The 20,224-nt window shown below is 45.9% G+C and overlaps 1 protein-coding gene across 1 annotated transcript in view; it reads left to right on the top strand.

Moving 5' to 3' along the window:
• Positions 1-20,097, top strand: part of LOC110513755 (uncharacterized) — a gene marked incomplete at its 3' end in the record, with an annotated part of 32,674 nt that extends 12,577 nt beyond the window's left edge. Inside the window, exons 5-10 of the mRNA XM_090188579.1 lie at positions 143-571; positions 855-1,274; positions 14,304-14,561; positions 14,661-14,906; positions 15,152-15,406; positions 19,773-20,097. Coding sequence (XP_090044705.1) covers positions 143-571; positions 855-1,274; positions 14,304-14,561; positions 14,661-14,906; positions 15,152-15,406; positions 19,773-20,097 — 1,933 coding nt within the window. The remainder of the gene's footprint in view (positions 1-142; positions 572-854; positions 1,275-14,303; positions 14,562-14,660; positions 14,907-15,151; positions 15,407-19,772) is intronic.
• Positions 20,098-20,224: the final 127 nt, after the last annotated feature.

Here is a 20,224-nt window from a genome sequence, read left to right as displayed (position 1 = left end):
GTCAGGATTTTTAGGAACAATTGAAGTGAATGTTGAGTTTAGAAAGATAGTCATTGTATTTTACCAACCATAATGTGACCATCAGAAATGCATATCATATCTCTCACATATTAATCTATTTGTTGTTAAACTGTTCTTGCAGATTTACTCCACCACAGGGTCAGAGAAAATCCCCTGAAGAGAGGACAAAGAGAGAGAGGACATTCCTACTGAATCTGTGCCTTCAAGCAGCTCTCCATGAGAGAGGAACCATACAAACAACTGTAGAGAAAGTGTTGTCGCTGTCTAAAGTATATCACAATCAGAAATGTGATTTCCTGCTGGATCTGTACTCACATGTGAAGGACTATGAGACTCAAACAGGCAGGAGTGTCCTTCCAGCATTACAGCCAGTTTACCAGTCAGCTCCTGCAGTCTGGTCCATAGACCTCTCAGAGAGAAAGGCCTCCCTCCTCCTAGAAGTGCTGAAACTCCAACCAGAGAGGAAACCAGTAGAGCTGAAGGGCTGGTCAGATGAAGAGAGTGAAGTGAGGAGTGTCCTTCAGTGTTTGCCCTACATCTCACAGCTGAGGTGAGTGAGTTTATCCAACAAGAGTCCATATATCACTGACCTGGTGTAGATAGTATTCATGTTTTACACTGTCTTTATCTTGTTAATACATTAACATGTGAAGAAGCTGTAGAAACTCTAATTCAGTAGGAATTGAAATTGAACAAAATTCCAATTCATAGTTGTATTGTTTTAAAAGATGGAGTCATACGGTGCTATTAGTTTTCAGTTCCCCAACCCTGTTACTCATATCAGTCCTCGTCACTCTCCTGTATATCATCTGTGTTTTAAACTGTTTGTTCAGATTTCCTCCGCTGAAGGATAATCTGGAGAGGACAAAGAGAGAGAAGACATTCCTACTGAATCTGTGTCTTCAAGCAGCTCTCCATGAGAGAGGAACCATACAAACAGCTGTAGAGAAAGTGTTGTCACTGTCTGAAGTTTATAACAATCAGAAATGTGATTTCCTGCTGGATCTGTACTCGCATGTGAAGGACTATGAGACTCAAACAGGCAGGAGTGTCCTTCCAGTATTACAGCCAGTTTACCAGTCAGCCAGTCCTGCAGTCTGGTCCATAGACCTCAGAAAGAGAAACGTCTCCCCCCTCCTAGAAGTGCTGAAACTCCAACCAGAGAAGAAACCAGTAGAGCTGAAGGGCTGGTCAGATGAAGAGAGTGAAGTGAGGAGTTTCCTTCAGTGTCTGCCCTACATCTCACAGCTGAGGTGAGTCTGAACATGTGTGGTGGTTAGTGATTATGTGATGCTAGTGGTTATTATCTTGTAGAAACATTTGACATATACAACTTAGTGTTGGTGAATCTGGTAACATTTATCTGCCGATTTCCTGACCTTACAAATGTTACATTACCAAATGTCACACAGAAATTGTGAATTTATCTACATTTTGTGATGCATACCATTTGTCTTTTAGATATCTTGTGAATTTAATCTTTCAGAAATCTTCTAACATGAAACCTGAAAGTTTATACTCAGAATAGCTCATCTAGAGAACCAAATGTCATGCATATTATGGAATCACGTTTCAGGAGAAGACCCAGATGCAGAGGTGTCGAAGTCACAGAAGTTTATTACAAAAATAATGGGCAGGCAAAAAGGCAGGTCAAGACCAGGCAGAGGTCAGTAATCCAGATCAGAGTCCAAAAGGTACAGAACGGCAGACAGTCTCGGGTGGTAAGACAATGTACATAAATGGCAGGTCGTCTCAGGGTCGGCGCAGGCAGAGGTCAATAATCCAGGATGGTAAGTCAATGTACATAAATGGCAGGTAGCCTCGGGGTCAGGTTAGGCAGAGGTCAACAATCCAGGGTGGTAAGACAACGTACATAAATGGCAGGTAGCCTCGGGGTCAGGGCAGGCAGAGGTCAATAATCCAGGGTGATGTGACAAGGTACCGAACGGCAGGTCAGGGCAGGAATGGTCAAACCGAGAAATCTAGAAAACAGGAACTTTAGAAATGACAGGAGAAAGGGGCAAAACGCTGGTAGACTTGACAAACAAAATTAATTTATTCGATATAGGGGGCGCTCTTTTAATTTATGGATTAAAAAAACGTTCCCGTTTTAAACAATATATTTTGTCACGAAAAGATGCTTGATTATGCATATAATTGACAGCTTTGGAAAGAAAACACTCTGACGTTTCCAAATCTGCAAAGATATTATCTGTGAGTGCCACAGAAGTGATGCTACAGGCGAAACCAAGATGAAATTTCAAACAGGAAATGCCCCAGATTTTGAAGGCGCTGTGCTCCAATGACTCCTTATATGGCTGTGAATGCGCCAGGAATGAGCCTACACTTTCTGTCGTTTCCACAAGGTGTCTGCAGCATTGTGACGTATTTGTAGGCATATCATTGGAAGATTGACCATAAGAGACTACATTTACCAGGTGGCCGCTTGGTGTCCTCCGTTGCAATTATTGCGTAATCTCCACCTGCATGTATTTTTCCATTTGCTTCCGAGGAGAAACCCAACTGGCACGGATTACTTATCATCGAATAGATATGTGAAAAACACCTTGAGGATTGATTCTAAACAACATTTGCCATGTTTCTGTCGATATTATGGAGTTAATTTGGAAAAAAGTTTGGCGTTGTAATGACTGCATTTTCGGGGTTTTTTCTTAGCCAAACGTGATGAACAAAACGGAGCGATTTCTCCTACACAAATAATATTTTTGGAAAAACTGAACATTTGCTATCTAACTGAGAGTCTCCTCATTGAAAACATCAGATCTTCAAAGGTAAATTATTGTATTTTAATGATTTTCTTGTTTTTGTGAAAATGTTGCCTGCTGAATGCTAGTCTTAATGCTATGCTAGCTATCAATACTCTTACACAAATGCTTGTGTAGCTATGGTTGAAAAGCATATTTTGAAAATCTGAGATGACAGTGTTTGTGAGCCAATATATTTATTTAATTTCATTTGCGATTTTCATGAATAGTTAATGTTGCGTTATGGTAATGAGCTTGAGGCTATGATTACGCTCCCGGATACGGGATTGCTCGTCGCTAGAGGTTAACAAGCAACAGACGAACAGAGAACATAGGCATAAATGCACTGGGGATAATGGGGAAGATGGGCGACACTTGGAGGGGCATGGAGACAATCATAAAGCCATGTGAAACAGATCAGGGTGTGACAGTACCCCCCCCCCCCCCCCCCCTCTATGGGCGCTACCTGGTTTTCCGGCTTTGGAAACAGGAGACAAAGGGCTGTGAGACATGGGTTTGATCCTAGAAACATGAAAAGTAGGATGTATTCGGAGGGTACGGGGCAACAGACGACGAACAGCAGAGGGGATAGTGATCTTGGAGATGGGGAAAGGACCGATAAACCGGGGTGAAAGTTTGCGGGACTACACCTGGAGAGGCAGATCTCGGGTGAAAAGCCATACCCTCTGCTCGAGACGGGGGAGGTCCGCTTGTCGTTGATACCTGGAGGTGGTCTTGAGAAGAGCCGACCGGGCTCTCTTCCAGGTATGACAACAGCGTACCAACATCTGGGCCAAGGGTACACCGACCACTTTCTCTTACTCCGGGAAGAGCGGGGGCTGAAACCCAGGGAACCCTCAGTACCTCTGCAACAGTCCTGTCTGTCTCAGTACCTCTGCAACAGTCCTGTCTGTCTCAGTACCTCTGCAACAGTCCTGTCTGTCTCAGTACCTCTGCAACAGTCCTGTCTGTCTCAGTACCTCTGCAACAGTCCTGTCTGTCTCAGTACCTCTGCAACAGTCCTGTCTGTCTCAGTACCTCTGCAACAGTCCTGTCTGTCTCAGTACCTCTGCAACAGTCCTGTCTCAGTACCTCTACAACAGTCCTGTCTCAGTACCTCTGCAACAGTCCTGTCTTTCTCAGTACCTCTGCAACAGTCCTGTCTGTCTCAGTACCTCTGCAACAGTCCTGTCTGTCTCAGTACCTCTGCAACAGTCCTGTCTGTCTCAGTACCTCTACAACAGTCCTGTCTGTCTCAGTACCTCTGTAACAGTCCTGTCTGTCTCAGTACCTCTGCAACAGTCCTGTCTGTCTCAGTACCTCTGCAACAGTCCTGTCTGTCTCAGTACCTCTGCAACAGTCTTGTCTGTCTCAGTACCTCTACAACAGTCCTGTCTTTCTCAGTACCTCTACAACAGTCCTGTCTGTCTCAGTACCTCTACAACAGTCCTGTCTGTCTCAGTACCTCTACTACAGTCCTGTCTCAGTACCTCTACAACAGTCCTGTCTGTCTCAGTACCTCTGTAACAGTCCTGTCTGTCTCAGTACCTCTGCAACAGTCCTGTCTGTCTCAGTACCTCTACAACAGTCCTGTCTCAGTACCTCTACAACAGTCCTGTCTGTCTCAGTACCTCTGTAACAGTCCTGTCTGTCTCAGTACCTCTGCAACAGTCCTGTCTGTCTCAGTACCTCTGCAACAGTCCTGTCTGTCTCAGTACCTCTGCAACAGTCCTGTCTCAGTGCCTCTACAACAGTCCTGTCTCAGTACCTCTACAACAGTCCTGTCTGTCTCAGTATCTCTACAACAGTCCTATCTGTCTCAGTACCTCTACAACAGTCCTGTCTGTCTCAGTATCTCTACAACAGTCCTATCTGTCTCAGTACCTCTACAACAGTTCTGTCTGTCTCAGTACCTCTACAACAGTTATGTCTGTCTCAGTACCTCTACAACAGTCATGTCTGTCTCAGTACCTCTGCAACAGTCATGTCTGTCTCAGTACCTCTGCAACAGTCCTGCCTCTCTTAGTACCTTTGCAACAGTTATGTCTGTCTCAGTACCTCTGCATCAGTCCTGTCTGTCTCAGTACCTCTGCAACAGTCCTGTCTGTCTCAGTACCTCTGCAACAGTCCTGTCTGTCTCAGTACCTCTGCAACAGTCCTGTCTGTCTCAGTACCTCTACAACAGTCCTGTCTGTCTCAGTACCTCTGCAACAGTCCTGTCTGTCTCAGTACCTCTGCAACAGTCCTGTCTGTCTCAGTACCTCTGCAACAGTCCTGTCTGTCTCAGTACCTCTGCAACAGTCCTGTCTGTCTCAGTACCTCTGCAACAGTCCTGTCTCAGTACCTCTACAACAGTCCTGTCTCAGTACCTCTACAACAGTCCTGTCTGTCTCAGTACCTCTGCAACAGTCCTGTCTCAGTACCTCTACAACAGTCCTGTCTCAGTACCTCTACAACAGTCCTGTCTGTCTCAGTACCTCTGCAACAGTACCTCTGCAACAGTCATGTCTGTCTCAGTACCTCTGCAACAGTTATGTCTGTCTCAGTACCTCTGCATCAGTCCTGTCTGTCTCAGTACCTCTGCAACAGTCCTGTCTGTCTCAGTACCTCTGCAACAGTCCTGTCTGTCTCAGTACCTCTGCAACAGTCCTGTCTGTCTCAGTACCTCTGCAACAGTCCTGTCTGTCTCAGTACCTCTGCAACAGTCCTGTCTGTCTCAGTACCTCTGCCGATGAGCTTGTTCTGCACACAAATCGTGCAGGTGGCGAAGAACGCAGAGACGTCAGGAACCATTGTAAGCCACCAAAAGTATTATTACACAAAGGCCAGTGTCCGGTGGGAGCCCGGGCGGTAGGCAATCCTGGAGGAGTGAGCCCACTCCAGGACGGAGGAGCAGACATCGTCAGAACAAACATCCGATTATCTGGGGCCCTCCGGTGTTCGGCTGGGAATGCTGCGCTTCCCGGATCTGCTTCCAAACTGAGTGCCTTCGCCAAGCAAGAGGTGTGAATGATGGTCTCGACGTCCGGGGGTGTAGCCGCGGGGTCTGTCCACACAATTAACTTCTTGATGCTACCAATCCCTGTAGCGGGATAATTTCCGTCTGCAACCACTGAATAGCATAGCGCAACAGTCAAATAATATTACTAGAAAACATTCATATTCATGAAATCACAAGTGCAATATTTTGAAACACAGCTTGCTTAGCCTTTTGTTAATCACCCTGTTGTCTCAGATTTTGAAATTATGCTTTACAGCGAAAGAAATCCAAGCGTTTGTGTAAGTTTATCGATAGCTTAGCATAGCATTATGTACACTTAGCATCACAAAGCTTGGTCACGAAAATCAGAATAGCAATCAAATTAACCGTTTACCTTTGATGATCTACGGATGTTTTCACTCACAAGACTCCCAGTTACACAGCAAATGTTCCTTTTGTTCCATAAAGATAATTTTTATACCCAAAATACCGACGTTTGTTTGTCGCGTTATGTTCAGAAATCAACAGGAAAGAGCAGTCGCGACAACGCAGACGGAAATTCCAAATAGTCTTCATAATGTCCACAGAAACATGTCAAAGTTTTTTATAATCATTTGATAATATATCAACCGAGTGTGTAGCTTTTTCCATAACAGCGGGAGGAACAATGGCCGGTTTACTCAATTGCGCAACTCACTCTGAGTGCCCCCACCTCTCCACTTACTCAATGTGATCCTTCACTCTCATTTTTCAAAATAAAAGCCTGAAACTATGTCTAAAGACTGTTGACACCTTAGGGAAGCCACAGAAAAAGGAATATTTTTCCAAACATAAAAATAGTGCCCCCTAGCTTCAGGAGGTTAACGGATGTGCCACCCCCTCCAGCCAGTGCCTCCACTCCTCCAATACCATCTTCACTGAGAGAAGCTCACCATTCCCCACATCGTAATTCATCTCCGTGGCGTTGAGGTGATGAGAGAAGAAGGTGCAAGGATGTAACTTGAGTTCCAGGGCTGTGTTTTTGGGCAGAGCGGGAGAAGACGAGGATGTCGTTGAGGTGGACAAAGACGAACCAGTTTAACATTTCATTGAGAACATCATTAACCAGGGCCTGGAACACAGCTGGAGCATCAACACTACTGGTCGTGTTGAAGGCTGTCTTCCACTCGTCCCCTTCCCGTATCTGCACTAGGTGGTAGGCGTTCCATAGATCCAGCTTGGAGAACACGGCGGCCCCTTGGAGAGGCTAGAAGGCCGAGGAGATGAGTGGTAGCGGGTGGAGGTCATTCGCCGTGATGTCGTTGAGACCCTGTGAGTTGATGCACGGGCGCAGGGTTTTGTCCTTCTACTCCACAAAGAAGAACCCTGCGCCGGCGGGGGACGCAGTGGGACGGATGAACCCGGCAGCTAAGGAGTCCTCAATATAGGTCTCCATAGCCTTGGTCTCTTGACCATACAGTGAGTACAGTCATCCCCGTGTCAGAGTGGTGCCTGGGAGAAGGTCCCACAGTCATGGGGTCGGTGCCGCAGAAGCAAAGTGGCCCGGTCTTAATGAACACCCCCAGTAGGTGCTGGTACTCTGCAGGAAATGCGGAGAGGTCCGGGGCAACTTTTGTGGCCCCAGGAAGACATCCCGGTGAAGGGAGCGCTGACTTCAGGCAATGAGCAGAATGGGCTCCAGCTCATGCTGGCACCAGCAAACCAGTCAATGAGGGGATTGTGTTGCTGTGCGTTTTGTTGCCAACCTTACTTTGCTACCTGACAACTTTACGGTTTTTACTTTTTAATTACCGTTTATTTTTTGTTTTTCCCTCATTCAACTTTTTTTCATTCAACTTTTTCACTCCGGACGCTTTATCTGGACATGGTTCGTAAGGACCTCCAACAGCCGAAGCTAAGTAGTAACATTAACATGATGCCTTCTAATTGCAGTCACTGTACTCATAATATACAGGAGAACGATCACCTTACGGCGAGGATGGAATCAGACGCAATCGTTAGGCAAGGGTAATTTCAGTGTAGGAAAGGATGAAACAGCGTCTGTGCCACCAGTAAGTACAGATATTAATGTCAGAATAAATCCCCCTGCACGGTCCCCGCAGCCGGACAACTTTCTCATGGCTTCTAGAGGGATATGCTGTAGGAATGCTCAACAGGTGTCGTTCATTCAGCCGACAAACTTTCAACCGGTTTTCCCCATTTAAGCAGCGAGTCGTAGTCTGAGGCCGAGCCTTCTCTTGTCTCTACTCCTCTCGTTACGGGGTCTGAGACGCCGAAGCTTCCCACCATTAGCTCTGACAAATTGAAAACCCTAGTCATTGACGACTCCATTACCCGCAGTATTAGACTTAAAACAAATCATCCAGCGATCATACACTGTTTACCAGGGGGCAGGGCTACCGACATTAAGGCTAATCTGAAGATGTTGCTGGCTAAAGCTAAAACTGGCGAGTGTAGAGAGTATAGAGATATTGTTATCCACGCCGTCACCAACAATGTTAGAATGAAACAGTCAGAGGTCACCAAGCACAACATAGCTTCAGCGTGTAAATCAGCTAGAAAAATGTGTCGGCATCGAGTAATTGTCTCTGGCCCCTTCCCAGTTAGGGGGAGTGATGAGCTTTACAGCAGTCTCACAACTCAATTGCTGGTTGAAAACTGTTTTCTGCCCCTCACAAAATATAGAATTTGTAGATAATTGGCCCTCTTTCTGGGACTCACCCACAAACAGGACCAAGCCTGACCTGCTGAGGAGTGACGGACTCCATCCTAGGAGGGGTGCCCTTTTCTACGAATATAGACAGGGCTCTAACTCCTCTAGCTCCTCAATGAAATAGGGGGCAGGCCAGGCAGCAGGCTGTTAGCCAGCCAGCCAGCTTAGTGGAGTCTGCCACTAGCACAGTCAGTGTAGTCAGCTCAGCTATCCCCATTGAGACCGTGTCTGTGCCTCGACTTGGTTGGGCAAAACTAAACATGGCGCTGTTCGCCTTAGCAATCTCACTAGGATAAACACCTCCTCCATTCCTCCATTCCTGCCATTATTGAAAGAGATTGTGATCATAATCTTGATGTGATTGGCCTGACTGAAACATGGCTTAAGCCTGATGAATTTACTGTGTTAAATGAGGCCTCACCTCCTGGTTACACTAGTTATCATATCCCCCGTGCATCCCGCAATGTCGGAGGTGTTGCTAACATTTACGATAGCAAATTTCAATTTACAACAAAAACAATGACGTTTTCGTCTTTTGAGCTACTAGTCATGAAATCTACGCAATCACTTTTTGTAGCCTCTGTTTACAGGCCTCCTGGGCCATATACAGCGTTCCTCACTGAGTTCCATGAATTCCTATCGGACCTTGTAGTCATAGCAGAAAATATTCTAATTGTTGGTGATTTTAATATTCACATGGAAAAGTCCACAGACCCACTCCAAAAGGCTTTCCATCATCGACTCAGTGGGTTTTGTCCAACATGTCTCTGGACCTACTCATTGTCACAGTCATACTCTGGACCTAGTTTTGTCCCATGGAATAAATGCTGTGGATCTTAATGTTTTTCCTCATAATCCTGGACTATCGGACTACCATTTTATTATGTTTGCAATAGCAACAAATAATCTGCTCAGACCCCAACCAAGGAGCATCAAAAGTCGTGTCATAAACTCTCAGACAACACAAAGATTGCTTGATGCCCTTCCAGACTCCCTCTGCCTACCCAAGGACGTCAGAGGACAAAAATCAGTTAACCACCTAACTGAGGAACTCAATTTAACCTTGCGCAATACCCTAGATGCAGTTGCACTCCTAAAAACATTTGTCATAAGAAACTAGCTCCCTGGTATACAGAAAATACCCGAGCTCTGAAGCAAGCTTCCAGAAAATTTGAACAGAAATGGCGCCACATCAAACTGGAAGTCTTCCGACTAGCTTGGAAAGACAGCATCGTGCAGTATCGAAGAGCCCTCACTGTTGCTCAATGTATTTTTGCTACCGTCACAAAGCAGCGTTCTCCAAGAGAGTGAGGATGGCTTTCACTTCAGCAGTGATAAATTCATGAACTTCTTTGAGGAAAAGATCATGATTAATAGAAAGCAAATTACGGACTCCTCTTTAACTCTACGTATTCCTCCAAAGCTCAGTTGTCCTGAGTCTGCACAACTCTGCCAGGACCTAGGATCAAGAGAGACACTTAAGTGTTTTAGTACTATATCTCTTGACACAATGATGAAAATTATCATGGCCTCTAAACCTTCAAGCTGCATACTGGACCCTATTCCAACTAAACTATTGAAAGAGCTGCTTTCTGTGCTTGGCCTTCCTATGTTGAACATAATAAACGGCTCTCTATCCACCGGATGTGTACCAAACTCACTAAAAGTGGCAGTAATAGAGCCTCTCTTGAAAAAAAAAAAAAACCTTGACCCAGAAAATATAAAAAACTATCGGCCTATATCGAATCTTCCATTCCTCTCATTAATGTTAGAAAAGGCTGTTGCGCAGCAACTCACTGCCTTCCTGAAGACAAACAATGTATATGAAATGCTTCAGTCTGGTTTTAGACCCCATCATAGCACTGAGACTGCACTGGAGGTGGCAAATTACCTTTTAATGGCATCAGACCGAGGCTCTGCATCTGCTCTGCATCTGTCGTCGTGCTCCTAGACCTTAGTGCTGCTTTTGATACCATCGATCACCACATTCTTTTGGAGAGATTGAAAACGCAGATTGGTCTACACGGACAAGTTCTGGCCTGGTTTAGATCTTATCTGTCGGAAAGATATCAGTTTGTCTCTGTGAATGGTTTGTCCTCTGACAAATCAACTGTACATTTCGGTGTTCATCAAGGTTCCGTTTTAGGACCACTATTGTTTTCACTATATATTTTAACTCTTGGGGATGTCATTCGAAAACATAATGTTAACTTTCACTGCTATGCGGATGACACACAGCTGTACATTTCAATGAAACATGGTGAAGCCCCAAAATTGCCCTCGCTAGAAGCCTATGTTTCAGACATAAGGAAGTGGATGGCTGCAAACGTTCTACTTTTAAACTTGGACAAAACAGAGATGCTTGTTCTAGTTCCCAAGAAACAAAGAGAACTTCTGTTGAATCTGACAATTAAACTTGATGGTTGTGCAGTCGTCTCAAATAAAACTGTGAAGGACCTCGGCGTTACTCTGGACCCTGATCTCTCTTTTGACGAACATATCAAGACTGTTTCAAGGACAGCTTTTTTCCATCTATGTAACATTGCAAAAATCAGAAACTTTCTGTCCAAAAATTATGCAGAAAAATTCATCCATGCTTTTGTTACTTCTAGGTTAGACTACTGCAATGCTCTACTTTTCGGCTACCCGGATAAAGCACTAAATAAACTTCAGTTAGTGCTAAATACGGCTGCTAGAATCCTGACTAGAACCAAAATATTTGATCATATTTCTCCAGTGCTAGCCTCCCTACCCTACACTGGCTTCCTGTTAAGGCAAAGGCTGATTTCAAGGTTTTACTGCTAACCTATAAAGCATTACATGGGCTTGCTCCTACCTATCTTTCCAATTTGGTCCTGCCGTACATACCTACACGTACACTACGGTCACAAGACGCAGGCCTCCAAATTGTCCCTATAATTTCTAAGCAAACAGCTGGAGGCAGGGCTTTCTCCTATAGAGCTCCATTTTTATGGAATGGTCTGCCTACCCATGTGAGAGACGCAAACTTGGTCTCAACCTTTATGTCTTTACTGAAGACTCATCTCTTCAGTGAGTCATATGATTGAGTGTAGTCTGGCCCAGGAGTGTGAAGGTGAACGGAAAGGCTCTGGAGCAACTTGCCGACTCTGCCTGGCCGGATACCCTCTCTCCACTGGGATTCTCTGCCTCTAACCCTATTACAGGGGCTGAGTCACTGGCTTACTGGTGCTCTTTCATGCCGTCCCTAGGAGGGGTGCGTCACTTGAGTGGGTTGAGTCAATGACGTGATCTTCCTGTCTGGGTTGGCGTCCCTCCCCTTGGGTTGTGCCGTGGCTGAGATCTTTGTGGGCTATTCTCGGCCTTGCCTCAGGATGGTAAGTTGGTGGTTGAAGATATCCCTCTAGTGGTGTGGGGGCTGTGCTTTGGAAAACTGTGTGGGGTTATATCCTTCCTGTTTGGCCCTGTCCGGGGGTATCATCGGATGGGGCCACAGTGTCTCCTGACCCCTACTGTCTCAACCTCCAATATTTATGCTGCAGTAGTTTGTGTCGGGGGGCTAGGGTCAGTTTGTTATATCTGGAGTACTTCTCCTGTCTTATCCAGTGTCCTGTGTGAATTTAAGTATGCTCTCTCTAATTCTGTCTTTCTTTCTCTCTCTTTTTCTTTCTCTCTTGGAGGACCTGAGCCCTAAGACCATGCCTCAGGACTACCTGGCATGATGACTCCTTACCTGGCCGTGCTGCTGCTCCAGTTTAAACTGTCTGTGGCTATGGAACCCTGACCTGTTTACAGGACGTGCTACCTGTCCCAGACCTGCTGTTTTCAACTCTCTAGAGACAGCAGGAGCGGTAGAGATACTCGTAATGATCGCCTATTAAAAGCCAACTGACAGTTACTCCTGAAGTGCTGACTGGCTGCACCCTCAACAACTACTGTGATTATTATTATTATTTGACCATGCTGGTCATTTATGAACATTTGAACATCTTGCCATGTTCTGTTATAATCTCCACCCGGCACAGCCAGAAGAGGACTGGCCAACCCTCATAGGCTGGTTCCTCTCTAGGTTTCTTCCTAGGGTTTGGCCTTTCTAGGGAGTTTTTCCTAGCCACCGTGCTTCTACACCTGCATTGCTTGCTGTTTGGGGTTTTAGGCTGGGTTTCTGTACAGCACTTTGAGATATCAGCTGATGTAAGAAGGGCTATATAAATACATTTGATTTTTGAAATTTTATTTGATTGTGTCGATGGAGCCAATATATTACCACAGGAACCTGAGGAGACTTAATTAGCAGGAATTGGATTGTATCGTTGTGGTTCCCGTAGGTTGATGAGTATTATGAGTGACCCGGCCTATAGAGTGCCCACCAAGGGCTCTAACATCCATGGGAATGGAGAGGGGTTGAGTGGGGATGTTCAGCTCAGACACCAGGGTAGCGTCCATAAAACTCTCATCGGCCCCAGAGTCGATGAGTATCTGGAGAGATTTTGACTGGTTCCCCCACAGCATGAAAAGGGTTGTGAGTAAGTTCTCTGACTCTTCGTATGTATGTATCGCCGTTCGGCTGGCCCTGCCTAGTTGCATCAGCTCGGGAAGAAGAGATGAATCGGCAGACTTTGGATACTCTCGGTAGGAACTCGGTAACGGAACCGTCGGGAACTTTCCTGGGAGGCGAAACAGATGGGTGTGTCAGGTGAACTGTTTAGTCCACCCGTTTTAGTGAATCAAAAGTATTTGGCTATGTGTATTAAAGTAATCAAACATTTAGTATTTGATCTTTGAATCTACAAACCGGTTGGATACATTTGCTGTTTGTTTTGGTTTCAGTTTATTTTGTGCCCAACAGAAATGAATGGTAAATAATGTATTGTCTCATTTTGGAGTCACTTCTATTGTAAATAAGAATAGATTATGTTTCTGAACACTTCTACATTAATGTAGATGCTACCATGGTTACAGATAGTCCTGAATAATGATGAGTGAGAAAATTACAGAGACATAAATATCATAACCTCCAAAGAAATGCAAATGCCATGGTGATTGGTTAGCATGTCTTGGTATATTAAATGGTATATTAAATGCTAACACCTCCCTGTTATTGTAATGGTGAGAGGTTAGCATGTCTTGGGGGGTATGATATAAAATGCTAACCCCACCCCTGTTATTGTAATGGTGAGAGGTTAGCATGTCTTGGGGGTATGATATAAAATGCTAACCCCTCCCTGTTATTGTAATGGTGAGAGGTTAGCATGTCTTGGGGGGTATGATATATAATGCTAACCCCTCCCCTGTTATTGTAATGGTGAGAGGTTAGCATGTCTTGGGGGGTATGATATAAAATGCTAACCCCACCCCTGTTATTGTAATGGTGAGAGGTTAGCATGTCTTGGGGGTATGATATAAAATGCTAACACCTCCCTGTTATTGTAATGGTGAGAGGTTAGCATGTCTTGGTATATTAAATGGTATATTAAATGCTAAACTCTCCCTGTTATTGTAATGGTGAGAGGTTAGCATGTCTTGGGGGGTATGATATAAAATGCTAACACCTCCCTGTTATTGTAATGGTGAGAGGTTAGCATGTCTTGGGGGTATGATATAAAATACTAACCCCTCCATGTTATTGTAATGGTGAGAGGTTAGCATGCTATGATATTGGTGCCTCTAACTTTTTTAAAACTTTCTCACTCATCATTATTCACGTTTCACTTTAACCTCATTCAAAGTACAGAGTCAAAACAACAACTAATGTGTCACTGTCCCAAAACTTTTGGATCACACTTTTTCCTAAATGTCTGGTTTGTCTGTTTCAAGTGACTTGCGTTTTGTCTTTTCATTCCAGGCTGAATGTGGGTGTGGCAGTGAAACTGTCCAGACTGGTTATGAGGATAGAGAGAGGTGCTACTTCACTGACTGTCCCAGAACTCTCCTTGGTCCTAAAGAGCAGCCAGACACCAGAGAGAGTGTTATCCAGGGCTCTGAGTAATGTGGTGTCCCTTCTGAGACTCTGGAAGGTTCAGTGTCTGGACCTGACTGACCTCTGGATCCAGGGTCACTCTCTCATTGCACTGCTGTGTCACCAGGGACCTCTCTCTCTTAGGTCAGTCTGAAGTTGATATTTTTTAAAAAGTAGAAATAGTAACTTCATTCATGTGTTTTTCTTCATATTTCTGACAGCCTGTATGTTCCAACCTCCTAGACTAAACTCAGAAACTTTGCAGCAGCTGACTGTAGTTGTGTATGAAGCTCAGGACAAGGAGTTGACTCAGTGGTTCCTAGAGAAGGTTGGTGGAGACCTGACCTCCTGCAGGATGGACTGGGAAGTGCTTCTCTCTCTGCTGCAGCATTCAACCCACAACATCACTGTGGACCTCAGGAAGAACAGGCTTCTAGAGAAGAACATCTCAGATCTTCTCCCCTTTCTGGGAAGGGTTACTCTCAAGAGGTGGTTGAACTTCTTTCTCTGTTCAGACTTTCTAGAAATAATAAAATAACTTTCTATCCAGTGACATGTTGTTCTGAGTTTTCCTCTGTAATATCATTAGGGTTTTATTCAAGAGGTGGGAGATCTTGATTCAATATTTATAGTCTTTAATTATTAATGTTCTATCCAGTCAGTTGTTACTATGTGAGTTATCCTTTATAAAACCTTGACATAACCACAACAATCCTTTCTCCATGTTTGTTCAGGTCCAGTTCCAGCTTTGTAAAGTCCACCATCAGACAGATCTATGACAGAGCCAGTGAATGTGTGTCCAGTTTGTTGAGTTCTTCAGACCATTGGATCAACCTGAACAGCAGAGAGCTGGACAGAGTGGACTGTACCGCTCTGTGTTTTACCCTGCAGCACAGCCACCAAGTCAAAGTCAACCTGCTGTGGACCTCCATACCACCGGGGGAGATAGAGAGCATCCTGCCTCTTCTGGACAGAGTCTCCCAACTCAGGTTTAGTTGGCACTCTTTGACCCTGCTAGAATGGATATAACTATGAGGCTTTCCACTTCCTGATTGATTTAACCTCTAATTTCACCTCTAAACCTAACCTTAGTGTAATGTACTAACCTTAAAACCTCTTAGGGATCCCCTACGGCTAGAATCCCGTTAACGGGATCGATTTGACAACATCCTGTAAATTGCGGAGTGCGAAATTCAAAAAACACTAACTTCATAATTTTAAACCTTCATGACATGTGTCTTACATCATTTAAAATATACACTTCTTGTTAATCCAGCCGCTGTGTCAGATTTCAAATAGGCTTTACAGCGAAAATTCTGACGACACACAAAAGCAATACATTCATTTTCAATCCAAGCAGAGCCATCACGAAAGTCAGAAATAGCGATAAAATGTATCACTTACCTTTGAAGATCTTCAGCTGGTTGCAATCATACGATTCCCAGAAACATCACAAATGGTCCTTTTGTTCGATAAAGTCCTTCTTTAATCCAAAAGATGTCTGTTTAGCTGGCGCGCTTAACTCAGTAATCAACCGGTTTCTCTCATTGAAAAATGCAGACAAAGAAGTTCTAAAAGCTACCAGCAAACTTCGTTGAAACAAGTCAAACAACGTGTCTATATCACCCTTAGGTCTTAGGTTGTCTAAAATGTAAATAAATTATCATATTTCATACGGAAAGGTGTAGCGGATGCTCTAACTGGTGGCAGTGAAGTCAGTTAGCAGCAATTAGCAGTTTAATATAAATCAAAATATGGGCACAAAAACCCGACGTGCACCAGAATGAACGTGCAACAAGCACTACATAAAGCAATCACACACAATGACATAAAACAGAGGAATAAATACAGTGTGATTGGGAATGTAAACCAGGTGTGCAGGGAAAAAGACAAAACAAATGGATAATAAAAAAATGGAGCGGCGAAAGCCGATGACGTTGACGCCGAACGCTGCCTGAACAAGGAGAGGAGTTGACTTTGGTGGCCCTTGACGCGTGACTCCAGCGGCACGCTCACACCGGCCTCGGGGATAACCCGGAGGGCGAGGCGCAGGGAGATCCGGCCGATGACGATGGATCTCCCGTAGAAGTTCAGGGTCCAACACATCTGCCACCAGCACCCAGCACCTCTCCTCTGGACCCCTCCCACTCCACGAGGTACTAAAGGCCCCTCACCCGACGCCTCGAATCCAGGATAGAACGGACAGAGTACGCCGGAGCCCCATGGATGTCCAGATGGGGTGGAGGAACCTCCCACACCTCAAACTCCTGGAGCGGGCCAGCCACCACCGGCCTGAGGAGAGACACATGGAACGAGGGGTTAATACGGTAATCGGGGGGAAGATGTAACCTATAACAAACCACGTTCACACTACTAAGGACTTTAAATGGCCCCACAAACCGCGGACCCAGCTTCCGGCAGGGCAGGCGGAGGGGCAGATTTCGGGTCAAGAGCCAGACCCGGTCCCACGGTGTGAACACCGGGGCCTCACTGCGGTGACGTGACCATGGGCGGCCTCCCCTGTCTCCTCTGCTCGTCTGAACCAATCGTCCACCTCGGGAGCCTCGGTCTGACTCTGATGCCACGGTGCCAGAACCGGCTGGTACCCCAATACACATTGAAAGGGGGAGAGGTTAGTGGAGGAGTGGCGGAGCGAGTTCTGCGCCATCTCTGCCCAGGGCACAAACGCCACCCACTCCCCCTGACCGGTCCTGTCAATAGGACCGCATGAACCTGCCCACATCCTGGTTCACTCTTTCCACCTGCCCATTACTCTCGGGGTGAAAACCTGAGGTGAGACTAATCGAGACCCCCAGACGTTCCATGAACGCCCTCCAGACTCTCGAAGTGAACTGGGGACCTCGATCAGACGTTATATCCTCAGGCACCCGTAGTGCCGGAAGACGTTTGTAAACAGGGCCTCCACAGTCTGTAGAGCCGTAGGTATCCCGGGCAGAGGGAGGAGATGACAGGACTTAGAGAAACGATCCACAACGACCAGGATCATGGTGGTTCCCTGTGAGGGAGGAAGATCCGTCAAAAAATCCACAGATGTGACCAAGGCTGTTGTGGAATGGGTAAGGGATGTAGCTTACCTCTGGGCAGGTGTCTAGGAGCCTTACACTGCCGAGCAGCAGGAAACAAAAACCCTCACATCCTTTGCCAAGGTGGGCCACCAGTACTTCCCAGTTAGACAGCGCACCATCCGACCGATCCCCGGATGACCAGAGATGGGTGACTTGTGGGCCCAGATCAACTGGTCCCGGACAGCAGACGGAACGTACAGACGCCCGACGGGACACTGGGGGGGAGCGGGCTCTGTACGCAATGCCTGCTCAATGTCCACGTCCAGCTCCCAGATGACCGGCACAACCAAGCAGGAAGCCTGGAGTATGGGAGTCTGATTTATGGACCGCTCCTCTGCGTCATACAGTCGGGACAGTGCGTCTGCCTTAACATTCTGGGAACCTGGTCTGTAGGACAGGGTAAAGAACATGGCCCACCTTGCCTGATGAGGATTCAGTCTCCTCGCTGCCCGGATGTACTCCAGGTTGCGGTGGTCAGTCCAGATGAGGAAAGGGTGTTTAGCCCCCTCAAGCCAATGTCTCCATGCCTTCAAAGCTTTAACTACAGCACACAACTCCGGGTCCCCCACATCATAGTTTCGCTCCGCCGGGCTGAGCTTCTTCGAGAAGAAAGCACAGGGGCGGAGCTTCGATGGCATGCCCGAATGCTGAGAGAGCACTCCTCCTATCCCAGGCTCAGACGCGTTGATCTCCACTATGAATGAACTCCAAAGAGGGATCCGGATGGGCCAGCATGGAAGCCGAGGTAAACAGAGCCCGTAGTTGCCCAAAAGCTCTGTCCGCCTCAACCGAACACTGCAGCCGTACATGACCCCCCTTTGGTAGTGAGGTAATGGGAGCAGCCACCTGGCCAAAATCCTGGATAAATCTCCAGTAGTAATTGGCAAACACTAAACATCGGTGCACCTCCTTTACCGTGTTGGGAGTCGGCTAATTACGCACGGTTGAAATGCGGTCCCTTAGGAAGTAGACTGCTTGCTGAAAGAACAGGCATTTCTCAGCCTTGACGGACAGGTCATGCTCCAATGGTCGTCCAAGTACCCTGCACACCAAGGACACATGCTCGGCACGTGTAGCGGAGTATATTAGAATGTCATCGATATACACCACTACACCCTGCCTGTGCAGGTCCCTGTCTCGTCTACAAAGGATTTGAAGACTGATGGAGCAGTCATCAACCCATACGGCATGACGAGGTACCCATAATGCCCTGAGGTGGTACTAAATGCCGTCTTCCACTCGTCTCCCTCCTGGATACGCACCAGGTTGTACACGCTCCTGAGATCCAGTTTAGTGAAAAAGTGCGCCCCGTGCATTGACTCAATCGCCATGGTAACTGTAACTGTATCTCACAGTGATTTTGAGACCTCGATAATCAATGCACGGACGCAGACCTCCATCCATAAACTGGAGGAGAAGGGTGAAGTGGGGGACCAAATATACCAGACGCAGGGATTCAGATACATACATATTTTTACAATTACAGGTTGTAACAGATCTGACAAACTTTCTAATCTCGAAAGAATATGTACAGTGGAGAGAACAAGTAGTTGATACACTGCCGATTTTATAGATTTTCCTACTTACAAAGCATGTAGAGGTCTGTAATCTTTATCATAAGTACACTTCAACTGTGAGAGACGGAATCTAAAACAAAAATCCAGAAAATCACATTGTATGATTTTTAAGTAATTAATTTGCATTTTATTGCATGACATAAGTAATTGATCACCAACCAGTAAGAATTCCGGCTCTCACAGGCCTGTAAGTTTTTCTTTAATAAGAAGCCCTTCTGTTCTCCACTCATTTCCTGTATTAACTGATTAGTGAAAGCTATATCAATTGGTGGACGGACATAGGAGATTTCTAAAGCTTTACAAAATAAAAGCCTGTGATTTAATGTTAATTTTTTCTGGTCGGATTTTCTTCAGATTTTCGCCTGCCATATCAGTTCTGATATACCCACAGACATTATTTTAACAGTTTTGGAAACTGTAGAGTGTTTTCTATCCAAATCCACCAATTGTATGCATATCCTAGCTTCTGAGTCTGAGAAACAGGAATCTTACTTTGGGCACGCCAGCTCTCCAAACTTCCGTATACTGCCCCCTAGCCCGAAGAGGTTTACCTCAGCTAGGGGTGGAATTGAAGGCATTCGCCTGGGAGTTGACCAGACTAACAGAGTTGTATTGTCTTTGTATTGTCTTATTTACACATCAGTGCTTTAATGTGTGGTGTTGTGTAAATAAGTCTCTCTCTCTCTCTGTAGTGTTGACAGGAGGTTACTGCTGAGTTTCCTCCAGTGCTGTGCTGCCTCTCAGTTCCAGCAGGGGGGACCATCATCACTACCAACAGCAGTATGGCTGCTCAGGTCTCTGCACTTCAGGCTGGACTTCTCCTGCTCCTCCTCTGTGGACCTGTCAGTTCAGGACCAGGAGAAGGCTCTGTGTCTGACCACTGACCACTGCAGGGCCATCCACTCTGTTCTGAAGCAGAACCAACACGGCACTCAGCTGGCTCTCTCTTACCTCACTCTCCCTCTCTCTCTCTCTTTTACCTCTCTCTCTCTCTCTCTCTCTCTCTCTCTCTCTCTCTCTCTCTCTCTCTCTCTCTCTCTCTCTCTCTCTCTCTCTCTCTCTCTCTCTCTCTCTCTCTCTCTCTCTCTCTCTCTCTCTCTCTCTCTCTCTCTCTCTCTCTCTCTCTCTCTCTCTCTCTCTCTCT

This window comes from Oncorhynchus mykiss, chromosome 10 (assembly GCF_057628025.1).
Source record: "Oncorhynchus mykiss isolate SJ-2025 chromosome 10, ASM5762802v1, whole genome shotgun sequence".
Classification (NCBI taxonomy): Eukaryota; Metazoa; Chordata; class Actinopteri; order Salmoniformes; family Salmonidae; genus Oncorhynchus; species Oncorhynchus mykiss.
The sequence above is the reverse complement of the archived record's forward strand: the minus strand, read 5'-3'. Positions and strand labels throughout refer to the sequence as shown.